The sequence below is a fragment of the Onychostoma macrolepis genome, chromosome 11 (genome assembly GCF_012432095.1).
Source record: "Onychostoma macrolepis isolate SWU-2019 chromosome 11, ASM1243209v1, whole genome shotgun sequence".
NCBI classification, from domain to species: Eukaryota; Metazoa; Chordata; class Actinopteri; order Cypriniformes; family Cyprinidae; genus Onychostoma; species Onychostoma macrolepis.
Window position 1 is genome coordinate 10873468 of NC_081165.1, and position 18372 is coordinate 10891839.

The 18372-nt window shown below is 36.0% G+C and overlaps 2 protein-coding genes across 8 annotated transcripts; both read right to left on the minus strand.

The window, feature by feature from the left end:
- Nucleotides 1–3173: 3173 nt before the first annotated feature.
- Nucleotides 3174–8339, minus strand: LOC131549582 (uncharacterized). Of its 3 annotated transcripts, none has more exons than XM_058791887.1 (10): nt 8214–8339; nt 7586–7882; nt 7215–7508; nt 5387–5686; nt 5245–5295; nt 4736–4786; nt 4420–4461; nt 4216–4248; nt 3534–3623; nt 3174–3469 (listed from the first exon to the last, which is right to left on the minus strand). In XM_058791887.1, exons 1-10 carry the CDS (start codon nt 8311–8313, stop codon nt 3372–3374), a joined length of 1356 nt encoding a protein of 451 aa, XP_058647870.1. In that variant the 5' UTR covers nt 8314–8339; the 3' UTR covers nt 3174–3371. The 3 variants fall into 3 exon arrangements, with proteins under 3 accessions (XP_058647870.1, XP_058647869.1, XP_058647871.1); XM_058791886.1 differs by having other exon boundaries at nt 4420–4473; XM_058791888.1 differs by lacking the exon at nt 5387–5686 and having other exon boundaries at nt 4420–4473.
- Nucleotides 8340–9122: 783 nt separating this feature from the next.
- On the minus strand, nt 9123–18343 carry LOC131548981 (uncharacterized). Of its 5 annotated transcripts, none has more exons than XM_058790637.1 (11): nt 15596–16004; nt 15321–15371; nt 15126–15179; nt 13127–13209; nt 12913–12969; nt 12607–12693; nt 12476–12494; nt 12277–12328; nt 12102–12174; nt 10373–10422; nt 9123–10276 (listed from the first exon to the last, which is right to left on the minus strand). In XM_058790637.1, exons 4-11 carry the CDS (start codon nt 13173–13175, stop codon nt 10187–10189), a joined length of 477 nt encoding a protein of 158 aa, XP_058646620.1. In that variant the 5' UTR covers nt 13176–13209; nt 15126–15179; nt 15321–15371; nt 15596–16004; the 3' UTR covers nt 9123–10186. The 5 variants fall into 5 exon arrangements, 4 of the variants coding, with proteins under 4 accessions (XP_058646620.1, XP_058646619.1, XP_058646618.1 ...); XM_058790636.1 differs by lacking the exon at nt 15126–15179 and adding an exon at nt 16116–16207 and having other exon boundaries at nt 9128–10276; nt 15596–15894; XM_058790635.1 differs by lacking the exon at nt 15126–15179 and adding an exon at nt 16068–16168 and having other exon boundaries at nt 9128–10276; nt 15596–15894.
- Between the last annotated feature and the right edge of the window lie 29 nt (nt 18344–18372).

The window sequence follows — 18372 nt, forward strand, 5'->3', positions numbered from 1 at the left end:
TCATGCGCTTTGGCTTCCCGGCAAAAATCCACCATGACCAGGGGAGGGAGTTCGAGAACCGCATGTTTGAAAAACTACAGAGTTATTGTGGGATTAGACATTCACGGACAACTCCCTACCACCCTCAGGCGAACCCAGCAGAGAGGTTCAATAGAACATTGCTGGGGATGTTGAGAACACTAGAAGAGACAGAGAAATCAAATTGGGCAGACCATCTGAACAAAGTGGTCCACGCCTATAATGGTACGGTGCATGAATCAACCGGATTTTCTCCATTCTTCCTTCTTTTTGGCCGAGAACCAGTTCTCCCAATTGATCTGGTGTTCCCCACAAAGAAAAGCAGGAATCCCCAGTCTCATGCTGACTATGCTGAAAGATGGAAGAGGTCCATGCAAGAAGCATATGAAATTGCAATGAAGAACAAGAAAAAGGCTGCTGCGAGGGGGCAGAGGAACTATAACCGGAGGGCGTGGAGTTCTGTATTGGAGCCGGGTGATCATGTGCTGGTGAGGAACCTGTCAGAAAGGGGCGGCCCAGGCAAACTGCGAGCTTACTGGGAAAAGCAAACATATGTGGTAAAGGAAAGGAGAGGAGAGGATGGCCCCGTTTATAGAGTAGAGTCATCGGATGGAAATGGGAAGGAAAGGGTGCTACACAGGAACCTTCTCCTACCATGCCCTTACCTGATCGATGAGCCGAGGACAGTCAATGGTAGCCTGGAAAGAAAAGGAGGTGGGAGGGACAGATCAAAACAGGAAGCACAGCTTCAATTGAATACGCACCAGGAGGACACCAACAGCTCAAGCGATGAGGAGTATGGCTTGTGGACTCCAGTGAAAAAACCAGGAACTACCCTTGATCCAGGTGCAGCAGAATTCCATCCTCGAATGAAAGAGAGAAGCAGAAGCTCTGCGAGGGATTTGGACACTGACAGAGGAATTGACGAACTTACAAACTTATCTGTTCTGGAGGAGTACCCAGGGGAATCGGGTGAGGAAGTGGCCGGTGATCTCGAAGGGGAGTCAGATGAGGAATCTGTGGAAGAAAGGGAACAAGAAAACGATGAATTGACATTGGGGCTAGGGAGAAGAACTTCTGCTAGAACCAGACGCCCAAGGAACATCTACACGTACGACACCCTGGGCGAGCCGTCATTCCAACCTGTAAGATTGAGCACTGTCTGTGCAAACGCTGATGGGGAAGCTTGTCGTGCACAACCCCAGTTGAGCATCAATCCTCTGAACCTGTATCCTTCATGTTGATAAGATTAGTCAGAGTTTGAAACAATTAAGTTCAGAGTAACATTTTGTTGTTGTTGTCTTGCTAAGTTATAAGAGATTTAAGAGAATTATGAGGCTATAGTCGTAGTAATGCTCTACAGCAGAATTATAGTTGGAAAAGGGCAGGAAATGCCAAGAGATTAATGTGCTGTTAAAGTGACAAAAAAAAAAAAAAATGTGTTTATGCATTGTTGAGGTGTATGTGGTACGGTCCACTTGTCGTTACAGGACGTTCTGGGGGGCCCACCAGCGAACCTAAAGACAAGACACCTCTCAACATACGTCTGATCTAAAAAAAATTATTTAGATGATTGTAGTAATGTCACAGTGGTATAGAAACAAAGGATATGGATTATATAGTTAAGCTGTGAGGAAGCATGTACATTACACTGTTGTGGGATTTCTTTGTGTTAAATGTTTCACCCGGAAAAATTGAAAAATTTTTGAGACATTTAGTTTTTTTTAGTGGGGAAGGGTGTAATAGCCTTAAAAATATATATATGTTATGGTTATTTTGTTTTTTAAATTTTTTTTATTTATTTCCTCCGTGTGCAAATTGTTATTGTAGTTAATTTACAGCAATATATTCACAGCTAGGGGCGCTGTGGGAGGAGAGATTAGGGGGACGAAAAAGAGAGAAAGAGACGTTACGAGTGTGTGTTGTTATTGTTGAAGTTCGGCCCCGAATCTGTCACAGAAAAAAAAAAAAAAAAAGCTGGGGCAAATAAATTTACAGAAAAATCAAGTGGTAGTCCTGATCCTTGTCCAAGGGGGCAACACTTACACAATAGGTGAATTAGGAAGTAACACATCCGACCACAAACCATATGCTTTGTGCTGTTCATTTTATGAAGCTGAGCACTGTAACATGAAAGCAAACATTTACTTTACACTGCAAAACCTGATATACTCAGAATACGCAAAACATTTAAGTAAACAAACTCATTCAAAATAACTAACTCGAATATTATATTACCAGACTAGTCTAAAAGTTTTATAGCCCACCCTTGACCTAACCACAGGCTCTACTATTCACCACAATGGTAACCCTACAAAACTTCAACACAACAGAAACCCATGTAAATCCCAATATAACTGTGAACATTAAAAACCAACACATCTCTCCCTATATTAATCTTGAGCAAAAACACACAAAATAACACTGTGTTTCAACATTTATTCTCCTTACACAGTCTGGTGCAAAGCATGCTGGGAACTAGAAATCTGCTGCAACTCAGTCAGTTTAATTCAACTTAATACAATCAGATTTTGAGTTCACATAACGTTTTTTTTCTATCAAGTACAAGTACATTGAACTTTCAGTAATATTTGAGTGAAATGAACTTGAAGGAGTGGATCGCAGATCTACAATGGCCTTCATAATGATATTAATTATAATAAGTTGAATATATGTATTCCATATGTGGAAATTGTCTAAGTTTATCTAGGTTTTAGAACCAATCTGAATTTTGCTGACTTATGCATTGACGCAATTAGCAACCTCTGTCAGGGTATAATTGTTGAGGAATTTGAATAGTAAGCAGAGCGGCCTACAATTACCAAATCCCAAATCCCCAACAAACTCATTTGATTTAAATAATTTAAACTTAGATTTTACAGTGCAGAGTACTCCTCCCATCCTTGGCTGGAATAGGAATAATCTACAGTGAGGAGTTGAGGTGGAGGAGGGATGCTGGAAAACCTCTCGCATTGATCGGGTAGAATAGTTGAACATGCTCCTCCAAAATTGTTAATAAAACATCATGAAATGTAATCATATGGAAGCAACTGCATAAAAGCATGCAGACAAAAACAAGCAGTTCAGATGGTCCATGATCATAAACTAAAATGATAACGATGATAAAAAAAGAAAAGACAAAACCAGTAGGACACTATGATTATTTTATTAAACTGTTGAAGTTCAGATCTCCACTGTGAAATTTATTGTTGGGATTCATGTGCCTGTTAAAAACAACATAGTTGAATAACCAAGTATATTCATATAGACTAAATTACATTTAATATCTATTACTTCATCGATGGTACAACTGATGCAACAACTGAATGGGCCAGAAACAGAAAGTAAACATATCATCCATGTTTTGAGGAGCACACAGAGGAAGTTAATAGAGATGTTGTTTCCAGCTGACAGGAGGTGTAGTTCAGCTCTGTGAGAACATCAGCAGAACCTGCAGAGACACAGAATTTATTATCATGCTTCTATGAACAACTAAACCTGCACATTGTACTTACTGGTAGAGCCGCACAGACAGATGAATCCTATGAGTCCAGACAGAAATAAACCAATACCAGTGAAAACCAGCACTACTGAAAGCCATGAGTCTGTCAGAAGAAAATAATTTTAAATAATTTTAATTTTTTACATAAGTTTCATTATATTAAATATATATAATTACATTATTATAATTATTTAAGCCATGTTCATATTGCAATAAGGAATGAACATGAATAATTGCACTAAATCAGGTAAATTATGTGCTGATTCTTTTTTTAAAAATTTTTTAATTATCATACAGTGCTGTGAAAAGGTGTTTGCCCCATCCTCATTTCTTCTGTTTTAGTGTATATCACTTACAAAATTGTTTCAGAACTGAAAACAAAATAACAACAAAACAAATACAACAAATGCGTTTGGTTGCAGTTGTTGCTGTTAAAATTGTTGCTGTTTGCAGGTTTGTTTGTTTTTTAATGCTTCAATAAAAATAAAAACTGTATGGGTTGCATTTAATGTGAAGATCTAAAATTACTTGGTATTAAAAATGCACAAAAGGAGAAAAAAATTAGGATGGGGCAAATATATTTTCAAACCACTGTGCGATATATGATATGATCACGAAAGCAGGACATTTAAAGGTTTGTGTCAGATTTGACAAATATTCAGAACAGCAGTTTGTGTTGTGAGTGAATGAACAACCGTCAGAGTGAGTGTGAACAGTTTGAGGAACAGCTGCAACAGAAACAAATCTCAGATTAAATCATATTAGAGTGGAAATGTAACAACTGCATAATGATTACAGACATCAGTGTTTCTATCTAGATAATATAACTGTTAAGCAATATTTAATGTTTTATATATGTCTTATAATTATTTGTTATTTAACAGATTTAATATTCTTACATGTTTCTGTCTCTCTGGTGGAATCAGGCAGAGTAGAGGCTGCTGTGAAAACAGCTGATAGAATCAATAGTGTGTCAGATGTGATACGGCAGACATGAAATTACACAGATACAGTAGGGAGTAAATCAGTTGCCACAGACAATGGTCAGGTGTACAGTTTAGTTGTACTTATATAACACTGTTTGTCTGCTAAATGCTTTGACTGAACATTTACAGTCATATTTTCAAGAAAGCCATGAAACAGATACACTCACTAAGAAAGGTTTGTTTTTTGTTTTTCGAAAAAGCAGTTTAACGTGAAATGATATTCACTCACAAGCGTTTGTGGGAGCTGTTGAAGTTTCACCATTAGAAGTCGTTACTGAAGCTGCAAAGAGATTTCAACAATGTAACAAGCTGCATTTAGTGTGACAATAAAAGTTTTGCCGTGTTATTAATACAGTATAACTTGCAATAATAAAATATTAACATTAAAGACAACTCATTCAAAATAAAAAGCAAATTAATATTCAAGAGTTTTTTATATACATTGTAAAATCTGTGATAATGTACAGTGTAATAAATGCTGGTACGTTGATAAGTAAGGTATATGTCATGCATATGTTTAATTTAAAAAATAAAGCTGTTTTCAAAGCTTTAACTGTAGAGGTCGCTGGTCAGACAAAAAACATAGGATTCAACAATGTTAAAGTGTCCATTTAGTTTGGAAATAAAACTATAAATAGTAGTGGTATTAATGTTATAATACAACACATAATAATATAATAAAATATCAGAAATGCTTTATTATCCTCTACAGATATACAGAGATGTAAAGTTACTCACTTGTTTTTGTGGCTGTTGTCAAAGTTTTACCAGTAGAGGTCGCTGTTGAGACTATCACACAATGGACAAAAACATGGTCATTTGTTAAGTTTTATTGTTGTAAATAGATCAGTTTTTTCACATATGCACATAAAAAACTCACTCTTGACTGTTACTGTCACTGGATCAGAGTGAGGAGATGGTACAGACACTTGTCCCTTCACCACAGTGTAGAGGCAGGTTATTCTCACAGATGAACTCTGACCTCCAGACCAAACACTGATCTGAGATCCAGTGAGTGAGAGCTGACATGATGAGCTCCGTTTTGAGTTACTTTCTCTTCCATTTATGATAAAGACACACTTCTCCATCTTCAGATCTTCAGTATCCTCACAGCTCAGCTCAACTGTGTCTGTTTCCACAATAACTGAAGCAGACGCTCTCAACTTGGCCTGAGGAAGACCTAATGAATAATAGCAATAATAATAATAATAATAATAACAAGATAGAAGAATAATTAGAAAGCAACAGGACATTTTTTTTTAGTTTTTTTTTTTTTTAGAAATGGCTGGGTAGTGAAGCCCCATTGGTTCAAACAATATCTCTTGTTGATATATCCGGGATTCAACATTCATGATTGTTAAATTATTGGATTATTACAGACATACATGTACAAATTTCAAAATGACTTTTAACAGACATTCTGTATTAACTACATACATTTGGTAACACTTTACAATAAGGTGTCATTTGTTAACATTAGTTAATGTATTAACTAACATGAACAAACAATGAACAATGCATTTATTAGACTATAGTTATTAATCTTTGTTAAGGTTAGTTAATGAAAATACAGTTGTTCATGTTAGTTCACAGCGCATTAACTAATGTTAACAAACACAACTTGTGATTTTAATAATGCATTAGTAAATGCTGAAATTAACATTAACTAAGATTAATAAATGCTGTAGTATTGTTCATTCGTATACTATAGTTCATGTTAAAGGGGTCCTATTGTGCTCTTTTACAAAATATGTACATAAAGCAGCGCTCGGCTCACAAACGCTGCTTTATCAGACATTAGGTGCAAGATGAAATGAAAATGACATCCAAATTTTTCTGAAGACAGTCGGTTTCCTTCAGAAATACAGTTATATAAAAACACCTGCACTGTGTTTCGATTTTGAAACGTGCAGTGCTCATGTTTATTCAACGAATTCAAAGCCTTTTGGAAAGTATATTTGTGGCGGGTGCCACAAATAAATCAATGTTAGGAAACACTGTCTAAGCCTCATAATTTAAGTGTAAATTCTGCAGATTACATCATTGTCCAGTATTGTACTGTCAGCAATTTATAAAAATGTTTTCATAATTGTAACATACATATTTACATACATAATTATTCAGGTGCATGTGTAATAACCTGCGATAACTTGATGCTACAGCAGCACTTCTTCATCTTGTCTGATGCACTCAGCCAAACATGACCTCCTCCCTATCCACCCGCCATCAGGTGCGAATTATTTTAATGATATTCTAATGGACAGCTTTGTGATGTCACAAACACCGGAAATCAACTTTGTAGTCTAAACGAGCCGTTCGTTGTAGTTCTTGAAAAGGGATTTTTTTTAAACGAAGTATCTCCCTTTGGAGTGGACTTTGAGATTTGTAACTTTGTAGATCTTTTTTAAGCCCAAACATACACACTACACACTGACTAAAATTCAAAAAGTGAAAAAGCATAACAGGACCCCTTTAACTAATGGTGTTAACTAATATTAACTAATGAACCTTATTGTAAAGTGTTACCATACATTTTTACTCATTTGCATGAATTGTCATTTAAACATTGCATTATATTTACGTTTGCATTTTCCTGATATGTTAAAACTTATGAGTCACTAAAACATTTTACCTCTTTGTTTTACACATAAAGTAACTATTTTACATTATAATATAAATAATGCTTGTAATGTATGAAATGCTCTCACCTCTGATGGTGTATGTGTCACTGTGTGGTGATCTGATCTCAGGTTGAGTCTTGAGTGAATAAACACAGATCAGATGTCTGCTGTTCACCGATCGTGTGAAGAGTTCACTATGACTTAAATAAAACATACACTGACTCCCTCCAGACTGACTCCTCTGAGAAACACGCTGATACAGAAGATCATCATCCTCAGTGTAGAGACTACAGATGAAATCAGCTCGGACTGAAAGTGGTATTTCACATGATAAGATGTTATTATCTCCACTAACACGGATGAAGGGTTTCTGAAGAGAATCTGTTTGAAGAGAAATTATTTGGTTATTAAAAACATAGTAGTTTCCAAAACAGAAGAATATCAGTGAAATATCTCACCTAGAACCGTGACTGTGGCAGGAGGAGAATGAGATGATGGTTTATTGAAGCCTTGTTCATGTATTGTGTAGTAACAATTAATGTAGATCGATTCAGGTGATTTTACAGCTGCCCATCCGAGCACTTCAGCACCAGAGAGATCCAGCTCACATGATGAACTGACTTTTATATTCTTCTCTTCTCTGTTTGTGATGAAATAACACTGATTCACTGTAACATCTGCTGGTGTCTCACAGCTGATCTTCACTGAGCTGGACTCTCTTATGACATCTGGAGATACTTTTACAGTAGGAGACTCTACAACAACACAAGACAGATCACTACATTACATCTCCTCACCGACCGTGTTTACAAGCACAGCTTTTATGATGTCTATATTCTGGCTGAGACTTTAGTCATTCAAATAATTGCTTCACAGCTACTCAAAGATTCCTGTATAAATATTAAACATCATTCATTATTAAACATCATTTAATAATTTTTAATCATCATCACTTTGTGTGTTTCAATCTTCTATTTACTGATCAGACATGCAGAAATATTCTAGACAATGTAACTTCATCAAAAGATGAGTCCAAATATGAACATAAAGTATTTAAGAAGATATTAAACAACATAAATCACTTACTGTAAGACTGAACCTCCACCAGGAGCTGAAAAGCAATGAAGACAAACAACTCCATTACAGCGAGTGTGAGAAAAGAGACAGAATGAGACCTACACAACATGAGTGAATTAGGAAGTGGTACATCAGACCACAGGAAACCTATGTATGTGCATTTTTATGTAGATGGAGTAGATAATGTAATGTAATGTGTATCATAGAGCATGCACTAGTGTTAATAACCTAGACATTTTGTATTTTTTACTCTATTATTTTGCACTGATTTTGGTGTTTAAATTAATTTTAAAGGTCATAATTTAGATATAAATAGTAATTCTCTATCCTGAATTTAACTCTCTGATTTGACCGCTCCATTAGAAGGGATGTGTCTGCTGTGAAACATCAATGTAAACAGCCACTGCTATGATTGGCTAACATCTTTGCATGTGAAATAATTTCTCTCAAAAACTTTTACTGTGTTTTTACAGGATTAACTAATTATAAAAATGTTGATTAAATAAGGAATAATTGATGACAGGTCATTGAATTATCACAAAAATAATGCACAGCCAAGATAGTAATGCAGTCAAGACCTGCCTGCGTTTCAAAGATGGCAGCTGAGTGAAATGACATGCCATGAAAGGACTTTGACTTAGATCTCCTCCCGTTGTATCGAAGGGTGCAGAACTGTACTGGAGCCAAATAAAGTCATGTCTCAGCAGTGGGCACACAATGCAATGCGATTTCTGCAAGCTCACAAATACTTCCATCATACTAACACAGTGAAAACAATGTAAATAAGAGATTCGTTGAGCAAACTGTTGTTGATTATAACAGATTTTTATGGCGAAAATGCAGAAATCGAATCGCCAATAGACTCATGTTTATCTCACAATAATGGTTTTAATGATGCTAACAGGAACAGTGTGAACTTCGTTTAATCGCTGTCTTGATTCACTATTGCATAAAAAGCAGTAAACCACTTTTTTTTGATAGCTTTTCTCAATCATCTATATCAAGTAACACCCAAACTTTCTTTCATATGAACATGTGCAGATGTAAATAAATATTACAGTGTATATTATAAATAAGGTGTTTACACAACTAAGTCTATTTCTAGGACCTCAAATTGGCTTCATCAGCTTATAGGAATCAAGTTACAGTTGTTGTTTTTCCCCTCACTGTTTTCACAAGTAAGATGTACATTTTCAGAACTCATAGTACAAAAATACATACTGATCACAAACAAGATTGTTGTAATATGTCGAGAACATTTGGTTTAATCACAGAAACACAACAGCATCATCTTTCAGTTTAGTACTTTTACCAGTCAGATCATTTAATAGCAAACAATGCAAGATACATGTTTCAAATCACCCTGAAATAATTACAGTAACACAGGCTAAAGGTGCCACATTAGAAAATACATTTAAATTACCTAACTTACGTAACTAACATGAAATCATGAAAAGGACACTTTGTGATTTTGTTTTGTCATCCAACCGAGAGTCAGTTTGCTACACTCCTAAAAATAAAGGTTTCAAAAGAGAGTTTTAGAAAAAACATTTTTGATTCCCCAAAGAACATTTCAGTAAACCATTTTTTTTCTTTGTGTAAACAACATTTTAAAAATCGAAAGAAACTTTTTCTACTATAAAGAACCTTCTGTGCAATGGACAGGTTCCATTAAAGGTTCTTCATGCAACCACTGATACCGATAAAGAACTGATAGCCAAATCATAGATATCTGGAGTAATACAGAATAGTAAGGAGGAAATAAATAGTTCAAAAGATTTACGATTTGTTCAGAAAGTCCAGCCTTTATTGAATGCTCAATTAGCTTTTCTTAAAGGTGGTATTGGACTAGTGGGCCTTGCCACAGGTCACAGTATATTCCACACCAAACACTAAATGATGAAAATAAACACCTACTTGTCTGCAGGTAATGATACTTTATTTACAGTAGCTGTACATAATGAACACAGACATGAGATTTATCAGTGCATCTTCACCAAACTGTAGGCTTGACCTCCTGCATCTGAGTGAACTGGTTTGTCAGGAATTGTACAGTACAGATGATAAACATTCTTGAGAAAGAAAGAAGACAGACAGAAGAGGCATGCAGGATGAGTGTGGTATTCTGGACGGTCATGTGTTTGGTGTGTGACAGTGTTCAAACGTACCTCATTTTCCTCCAGATTTCCCTGTTTCTGTTGTTTATGGACCAAAACATCTGTAATGCAATGCAGAATCACTTTAGATCACTTTAAAAAATGTGCTGACCATCATACACTACGCAATTTTTCATGAAATCTGTTAACTCAAATCTGCAGACTGGCTCTAACTTTCGGCAACTAGCCTAGACTTCTCCAGACTATAAATCAGTGAGCAAAAGTCATGTAGCGTATTTCCAACCTTTAGCTTTGTTAGCATTTTAGCATTTCTGATTCTGTCATCCTGAAGTCAATGGGTTTTTTGAATAGGTTTTGGTAAATGCCTAAAATAAGATCTGTGAGTTTTGTCATGTTATTATTATATGACATGACATACAATGCAGCAGTAATATATTATGTAGTATACAGTAATACCCCTTTGTGATTTATTTATTTTTTAAAAGCTTATGTGTCTTGAAAAAGGCACACCAGACACCAAACTCATCTACTCAATAATCTGCTTTTACACCCTCACTGTGTTTGTAATCATGCTTTTGCAAACTATTCTAACTTAGACTTTAAGGGGAAATAGTTTTGACTTGTTAGAAGCAGGGCCATTTCTAGACTTTCATCAGTATTTGGGCAAAGGCCCCCATCAAAAAAGTGTGCCCGTATTTTGATAGTGATTTTTAACCCTGCTTTGGATATAAATGGATATAAATCATCATTTTCATATAGAGTGAACCAACTCCAGGGTAAAGTTAAAAGTAGCATAATGTTAGTGTAATCCATTAACTACGCACATTATAACTCTTTTAGTACCAGATATGGGTGTCATGCCATAAGATATTTTTAAGATGACTGTTGTTTATGATGAGAGAATTTGTGAGAGAGCAGAATTCCGTCAGCGGGTGCGTACACTGAACAAAACTTTATAATGCGCAATACTGTAAAAAGAAATATGATGCAACATTAGCAGATCTAAATTTAATTCTGCAATCAATACTTTTCAATTCATTTTCATTTTATTCGCAACATCCGTAATAGATATAATTTAGTATGTAGGGACATTTTGTCCCAAGCCCCCGTTGATTTCTGACTCGTGGCCAGGGGAAGGCTAACCTTGCCCAGCCTTGCACAAGCTCCGCCTATGGTCTTTATCTTTGGCACAGAGTTGTTCATAAGCTGCACGCACAATAAAGAGCTTCTTTGTCATTGACAAACGATAAAAGACATTTGCGGGTTTCTCCTGGTCGGAAGCTTAATGGTGGTGACGTTGAAGTCATGCAACCATTGTGGAACAAAATGTTTAAGAATTAAACTTTTGTTGGTCATAGAGCTTATTTTCTGCAATAATCTAAAAGCCAATGGACATTTTTATTGGGTTTTTGTAGGGAATCAGGGTGATGCTGACTTCTGGGCTGGCCTGCGAAAATATGTCATTGCAGCAAACTACACGACAATTTGGGAAAGACTTTCATGTGACTTTCATGAGTCCATACTTAAATTGTATGGACTACTTTTATTAGAAGTTTATGGTAAGTGATTTTCATTTTGGTGTGAACTGTTCCTTTAAGAGAAAATGTGGCTAATAATACTGATCTGCTGATGACTTGAAAGAGGAAATGGGTGCAGTACCAGTTTCTAAGAAGCTGTGCTCACTGAACAGTGTTTCAAAACTATGATTAGAGGTGATGTCGGTTAACTGCTATGTTTTAAATTGATCTGAGATCATTTCCTGAGAATGATGATCTCTTACCTGCAAATATTGGCTGAGATGTGGCTGGTACAGAAGTGATCAGAGAATATGTCTCTGCAGATCCAGAACAAGTCTAAATAACATAATCAGTAATTAAGGTAAAGTCCCTTAGAACAATTCATATGAATTATTGTTAAATACAAGTATTTATAGTCAATATTATGGTGATACTCACCATACCAATTCCTTGACTTGCCACATCAGGTTTTACTGACATCGTTTTGTTGCTAAGAATGAAATATCAATCTATATGGCATCTTTTCATACATGCATACATCAGATAAGCAGCTAAACATTTACACATACAGCTCCTGGACTACAAAATAGACTACTAACAAACATAGATTACTGAATTGAATGAATGTAAAACTTACCGTTTTCTTATTTTTTTACCTAGAAAACAATAAGCTTCAGTATTATGTATTCAGTTTTTAATCCTGTTCATCACTTTGGTCGACTATCTGTTGTTTTATAAATAAATTGACTTTGACATTGAAATGCTTACTTGCAAACCGGCACAGACAGATGAGTCCCACGAGTCCAGACAAAATTACAGCAACACCAGTGAAAACCAGCACTATAAACCATATATCTGTGTCAAAACAAAACAAACACTTTAATCCATGTTTATGTGTATTACGATGTTTAATATGATTACTGGAGATACATTAACCTGACATTTTAAGTGATAAAAGAATTCTAAGTACATGTAGTATTATTGATTGATTGATTGATTGATTGATTGTATGGAAAGAAGTAAATGCAATGGTCAAATCAATTTGAATATGAAAGAAAAAATTCTGAATAATACCTTTGTATTGTAGTGTTGGTGGACCTTCAATAAGAGCCACTGAAACACTAGAAAAGTCTGCATCAGAAAAGACCTCAAATGAAATCACACTCGACTGATGCATGATGATGGTTTTATACAATTGTGTTTCAGTATTTGATGAAGTTGCATAAAAATAAAAATTTTCCTTATATATGGCATTGTACTTATTTTTAAAAACAATACAGTAAGTTACCTGTTCTGCGGTACACTGGGGTTTCAAATGTAGAAATGATTGTGTCCATTTGTGAAGTTTTTGAGTGGTTGTTGCTGTTGAAACTGCAGTGAGAACATTGTAAGTTGTATTTAGCAAAGACTGGCATATGTATATTTCTTTACATTGTACTGAACTCAGCATTGTAGCAATAACCATAAAAAAACAGAAAACTGTACAGTTGTATTTTGTATGATACTGAAGAAGCATTATATATAATGCATGTGTGTAAGTGTAAGTCTGTAAAAATGAAATGCATAATTCAAGAAGGAACCATGTTGGAAAAAACAACATAATCATGAACCACATCATTATTGAATTCACTGATGCTATTGCTTCCCATGCTTATGTATAAACTGGATCCCAGCTATATTTTTGAATATGATTTTAGAATCCAACACATTAATTTTACACAGTGACTTTGAGAAATGTAAAAGGCAGGAAGTGGACTGGGGAAAAAACAAAAGGTCCCGAGACATTTTTAAGAGTTGAACTTTAACTTGAACTTCACATTTTTAGAAAGACGTGTCGTGCTCCAGATGTTGCAGAAAACACGACACACAAGCTCAACGGTTGAGCACGTCTGTCTAGCGCAACATATACAAAGAATAATGGAATAGAAAAAGAGTTCTGTGCCATAACCATGTTGAAAAAGCAGCATAATCATGAACCATGTCATTATTTAATTCTCTACTGCTTAGTGCTTACTAGGGGTGACCCCGAATAGTCGACGATTCGATGCTTCGATTCGAGGAGCCTGATTCGACTCCCAATCTCACAGTCGAATATTCGCGGGGTGTTATGATCATACCATTTTGGCTATATGGGGGTGCTCAATGTCTGATTTCACATAGAACTACCAGTTTTCTCCCAATAAGTTAATATACAGCCTATTATGATAATGCTGTAAATAAGAATCTGAAAAGAAAAAAAAAAAGCTTTAAATAAATATTTTAAGGTGCGTGAATAAATACAACCACCCCTATAGATTTAAATTTCACTTTCGTGACCGACAGAGGAGCATCTTGGCGGCAAGGATTTAAAACTTTAACAAGACTCAAACTGACGCAGAGTGAAAGACTGGATTTTTTTCGATCAGGTAGGATACAAGTGATTTCAAAACATTTCAGCCGGTTTATATATATCGTGTATATATTATTTATCTCGTATATGATGCATTTGGTTGAGTCGCTGCAGTAAAGCGCTTTATTGAACAGTGATTATCTCTTCAGTGCGCAGCGCGAGCAGGACAAACAACTATGCAGAATAGTAATAACTATGACTGGGACTGTCACATAGGCCTATACATAACATTATAATGAGAACACTATTATAATAAAACGCTGTGATTTTTTTAGAGTTTATTTCCCGTGTTTTTGCACGTTGTTGCGTCAAGAACGCGTCCACAAGTATAAATAATGAAGCGTATTTTATATGAGATAAATGAGTTAAATCCCATTGATTAAAAACCTTCTAAATGATTAATTCTACTGGTCATTCAGCGCGGGCAGCTCAAAACAGAAATGCAGAACATTAATAACTGTCGTATAGCCTACATAACGTTATAATGAGAGCACTATTGTAAAAAATGTTGTGAATTCTTAGGGTTTCGCTGACGTTTAATGTTAACTATCTTTTAATCAAAACATAAAACATTATTCACTCCGTTTGTATCTACGAGGCGTCCTTTACACATTTTCCCTGTGTGTTAATGTCAGTATTTATGACTGTCTAATGTCTGACTTGACTCTTGGTAATGTATTTTGCCCCGCCCCCAAATATATGATTCGACTAGCAGTCGACTGTCAGCAAGATTCGAAAATTCCGATTCGACTATGAAAATCCTTAGTCGGGGACACCCCTAGTGCTTACCATGTACAAATAAACTTTGAAAACGAATCCCAGCTGTATTTTTTATATGACTTTTGAATCCAACATATTAATTTGACACAGGGACAGAATTTTACCATTGATAACTTACACATTGTTTCCTTTGCTGTGTTGGTTGGTATGTTTGTATTGTAATGAAGGTCTACTAATATAAAAATAACATATCACAAGGAAAACATCATTTGTTGAAAATGTTCAACAAATGATGAAGCTGACAGAATGATTGTCATTTTGAAGACATTCAGAATAGAGTAAGAATAACTGATTTACAAACTCATTTACTCACTGGTTTTCATGGCTGTTGTAGTAGTTTGTTCAGTGGTGGTTGATGTTGAAACTGCGGAGACAATTTATCAGAATTACAGGGTGTCAATTCACATTATGCATGTATTATATTACATTATCATGGTAAATTTACATTATTTGCAACCTTTAAAGCAAAGTTTGTTTGCTGAAGGTAAAGGTCCTTCAAATATAAGAAATAGCACAGGTCACATACTTGTGATGTAACTTGACATCACCTCTACATTGGTTAACATGAGTATGAAAATAAAAACATACCCTGGACTGTTACTGTCACTGGATCAGAGTGAGGAGATGGTACAGACACTTGTCCCTTCTTCACAGTGTAGAAGCAGGTTATTCTCACAGATGAACTCTGACCTCCAGACCAAATACTGATCTGAGATCCAGTGAGTGAGAGCTGACATGATGAGCTCAGTTTTGAGTTACTTTCTCTTCCATTTATGATAAAACACACTTCTCCATCTTCAGATCTTCAGTATCCTCACAGCTCAGCTCAACTGTGTCTGTTTCCACAATAACTGAAGCAGACGCTCTCAACTTGGCCTGAGGAAGACCTAATGGAAAAAACAAATGGATGGTTGATATGGGGGGGAAAATGGATAGAAAATTATCATCAAGTCATAATCAGTAAGGCACATTGTTGAGAAGTTTTTGTGTCTCTAAGCTGCAACCTCAATGCAGTGCCACACCCCTCTTCAGTTCCCTGTTTGCTCCAAGCTCCACCCACCCAATCTCAAGCCAATTAGAACTATCTCTCGGACTTTATTAGCTGCACCTGTGTCCACAGCTTGCCCTTTTGTTGCATGCGTGTATACAGTGTAGAGCAGGGCTCCTCAAATCTGGACCTCGAGATCCACTTTCCTGCAGAGTTTAGCTGTAACCCTAATCAAACACACCTGAACATGCTAATCAATGTCTTCAGGATCATTAGAAAATCACAGACAGGTGAGTTTGATCAGGGTTGGAGCTAAACTCTGCAGTGGATTGGACCTCCAGGGTAAGATTTGAGGAACCCTGGTGTAGAGGATTGAGTTTTACTTCTTTCTGTGTTTTTCTGCGTGTGCGTAATTGATGTAAGTGCCTTTGTTTGATGCTTAAATATTTTGTATGACTTAAGTTTGGCCTAAATGTTCATTTTCATGCTTGCTCTAGTTCCTGTTTAGGCATGTGCTTTATTTCATGTGCACTTGATGTAACATTGTGGTTGCCTTGTACCTTATTTAGCACTGTTTATTGGTAAACTAAAATGTATATATATTCCCTTTATAGAAACCACATGCACACACACATCTAGATGCACAAAACCTCCTTGGATGTACAATAAACTTTCCTATACCTGGTTTGACTAGACTGGACCTGTTCTTACCGACAGCCCCACTGGCTTCAAGCTAGCTACCTAAGCACCTGCTACCTTTTCACACATGAGCTTATATAGTGCATATTGCTAAAGGATATTTTAATTAAAATACTTCAACACATGTATTTTTGTAGGCACAGAGTTCAAAAGGTGCTGCAAAACATAATGTTAAGAGCTTATAAAGAACATTTTAAAATGTAATATTTAATTTAAAAAATCACTGTTAAATTTCTCCTCTCATGGATTTCATTTTATGCAGAAATTAGTTTCCATAGACGTGTCAGACACATCTCAACTATGATCACATGATTAGATCAAACAGCTCTTCCTTCCTGTCTAAATGTATCAGATTGTTCACTTGTCAAGTCACACTGTGGTTAGTGTTTGTCTGAAATGGACCTACAAGTTGTTCTGTGTAAGAAGCAAGACTTCATAGATTACTGATTCAGTGTCAGATACACTGATCTATGTAATGACTGGATTTCTCTTACTGATCAGAAGTCCTCCAAAGATTTCATAATATCCTTCTGGTCTACATACTGGCTACAGAATTATACTGGCATCTCTAATCATTAAATGTGCTCTTTTTTTTTTTTTCTTCAAATGATAATACTGATAACTCACCTCTGATGGTGTATGTGTCACTGTGTGGTGATCTGATCTCAGGTTGAGTCTTGAGTGAATAAACACAGATCAGATGTCTGCTGTTCACCGATCGTGTGAAGAGTTCACTATGACTTAAATAAAACATACACTGACTCCCTCCAGACTGACTCCTCTGAGAAACACGCTGACACAGAAGATCATCATCCTCAGTGTAGAGACTACAGATGAAATCAGCTCGGACTGAAAGTGGTATTTCACATGATAAGGTGTTATTATCTCCACTAACACGGATGAAGGGTTTCTGAAGAGAATCTGTTTGAAGAGAAATGATCCGGTTATTAAAAACATAGTAGTTTCCAAAACAGAAGAACATCAGTGAAATATCTCACCTAGAACCGTGACTGTGGCAGGAGGAGAATGAGATGATGGTTTATTGATGCCTCCCTCATGTATTGTGTAGTAACAGTTAATGTAGATCGATTCAGGTGATTTTACAGCTGCCCATCCGAGCACTTCAGCACCAGAGAGATCCAGCTCACATGATGAACTGACTTTTATATTCTTCTCTTCTCTGTTTGTGATGAAATAACACTGATTCACTGTAACATCTGCTGGTGTCTCACAGCTGATCTTCACTGAGCTGGACTCTCTTATGACATCTGGAGATACTTTTACAGTAGGAGACTCTGAAACAACACAAAACAGATAAATCGCTACATTACATCTAATCACTGACAATGTTCACAGGCACAACATTATACTTTTTTTTTTTTGCATATTTTCGGGTTCTAAAAACCTGAATAAGACAACTTCTGACAAACAAAATATTTTACCACAAACATATGTCAGGTAGGTTCATTTGTAGCTCTACTGATCAGACATGTGGAAATATTTTAGACAATGACACTTTGTTCACTACAAATGTGAGCATACAGTATTTAATCAACATTAAACAATAGAAATCACTTACTGTAAGACTGAACCTCCATCAGGAGCTGAAACACTATGAAGATGAACAACTTCATTACAGCGAGTGTGAGTACAGAGACTCACACAATAGGTGAATTAG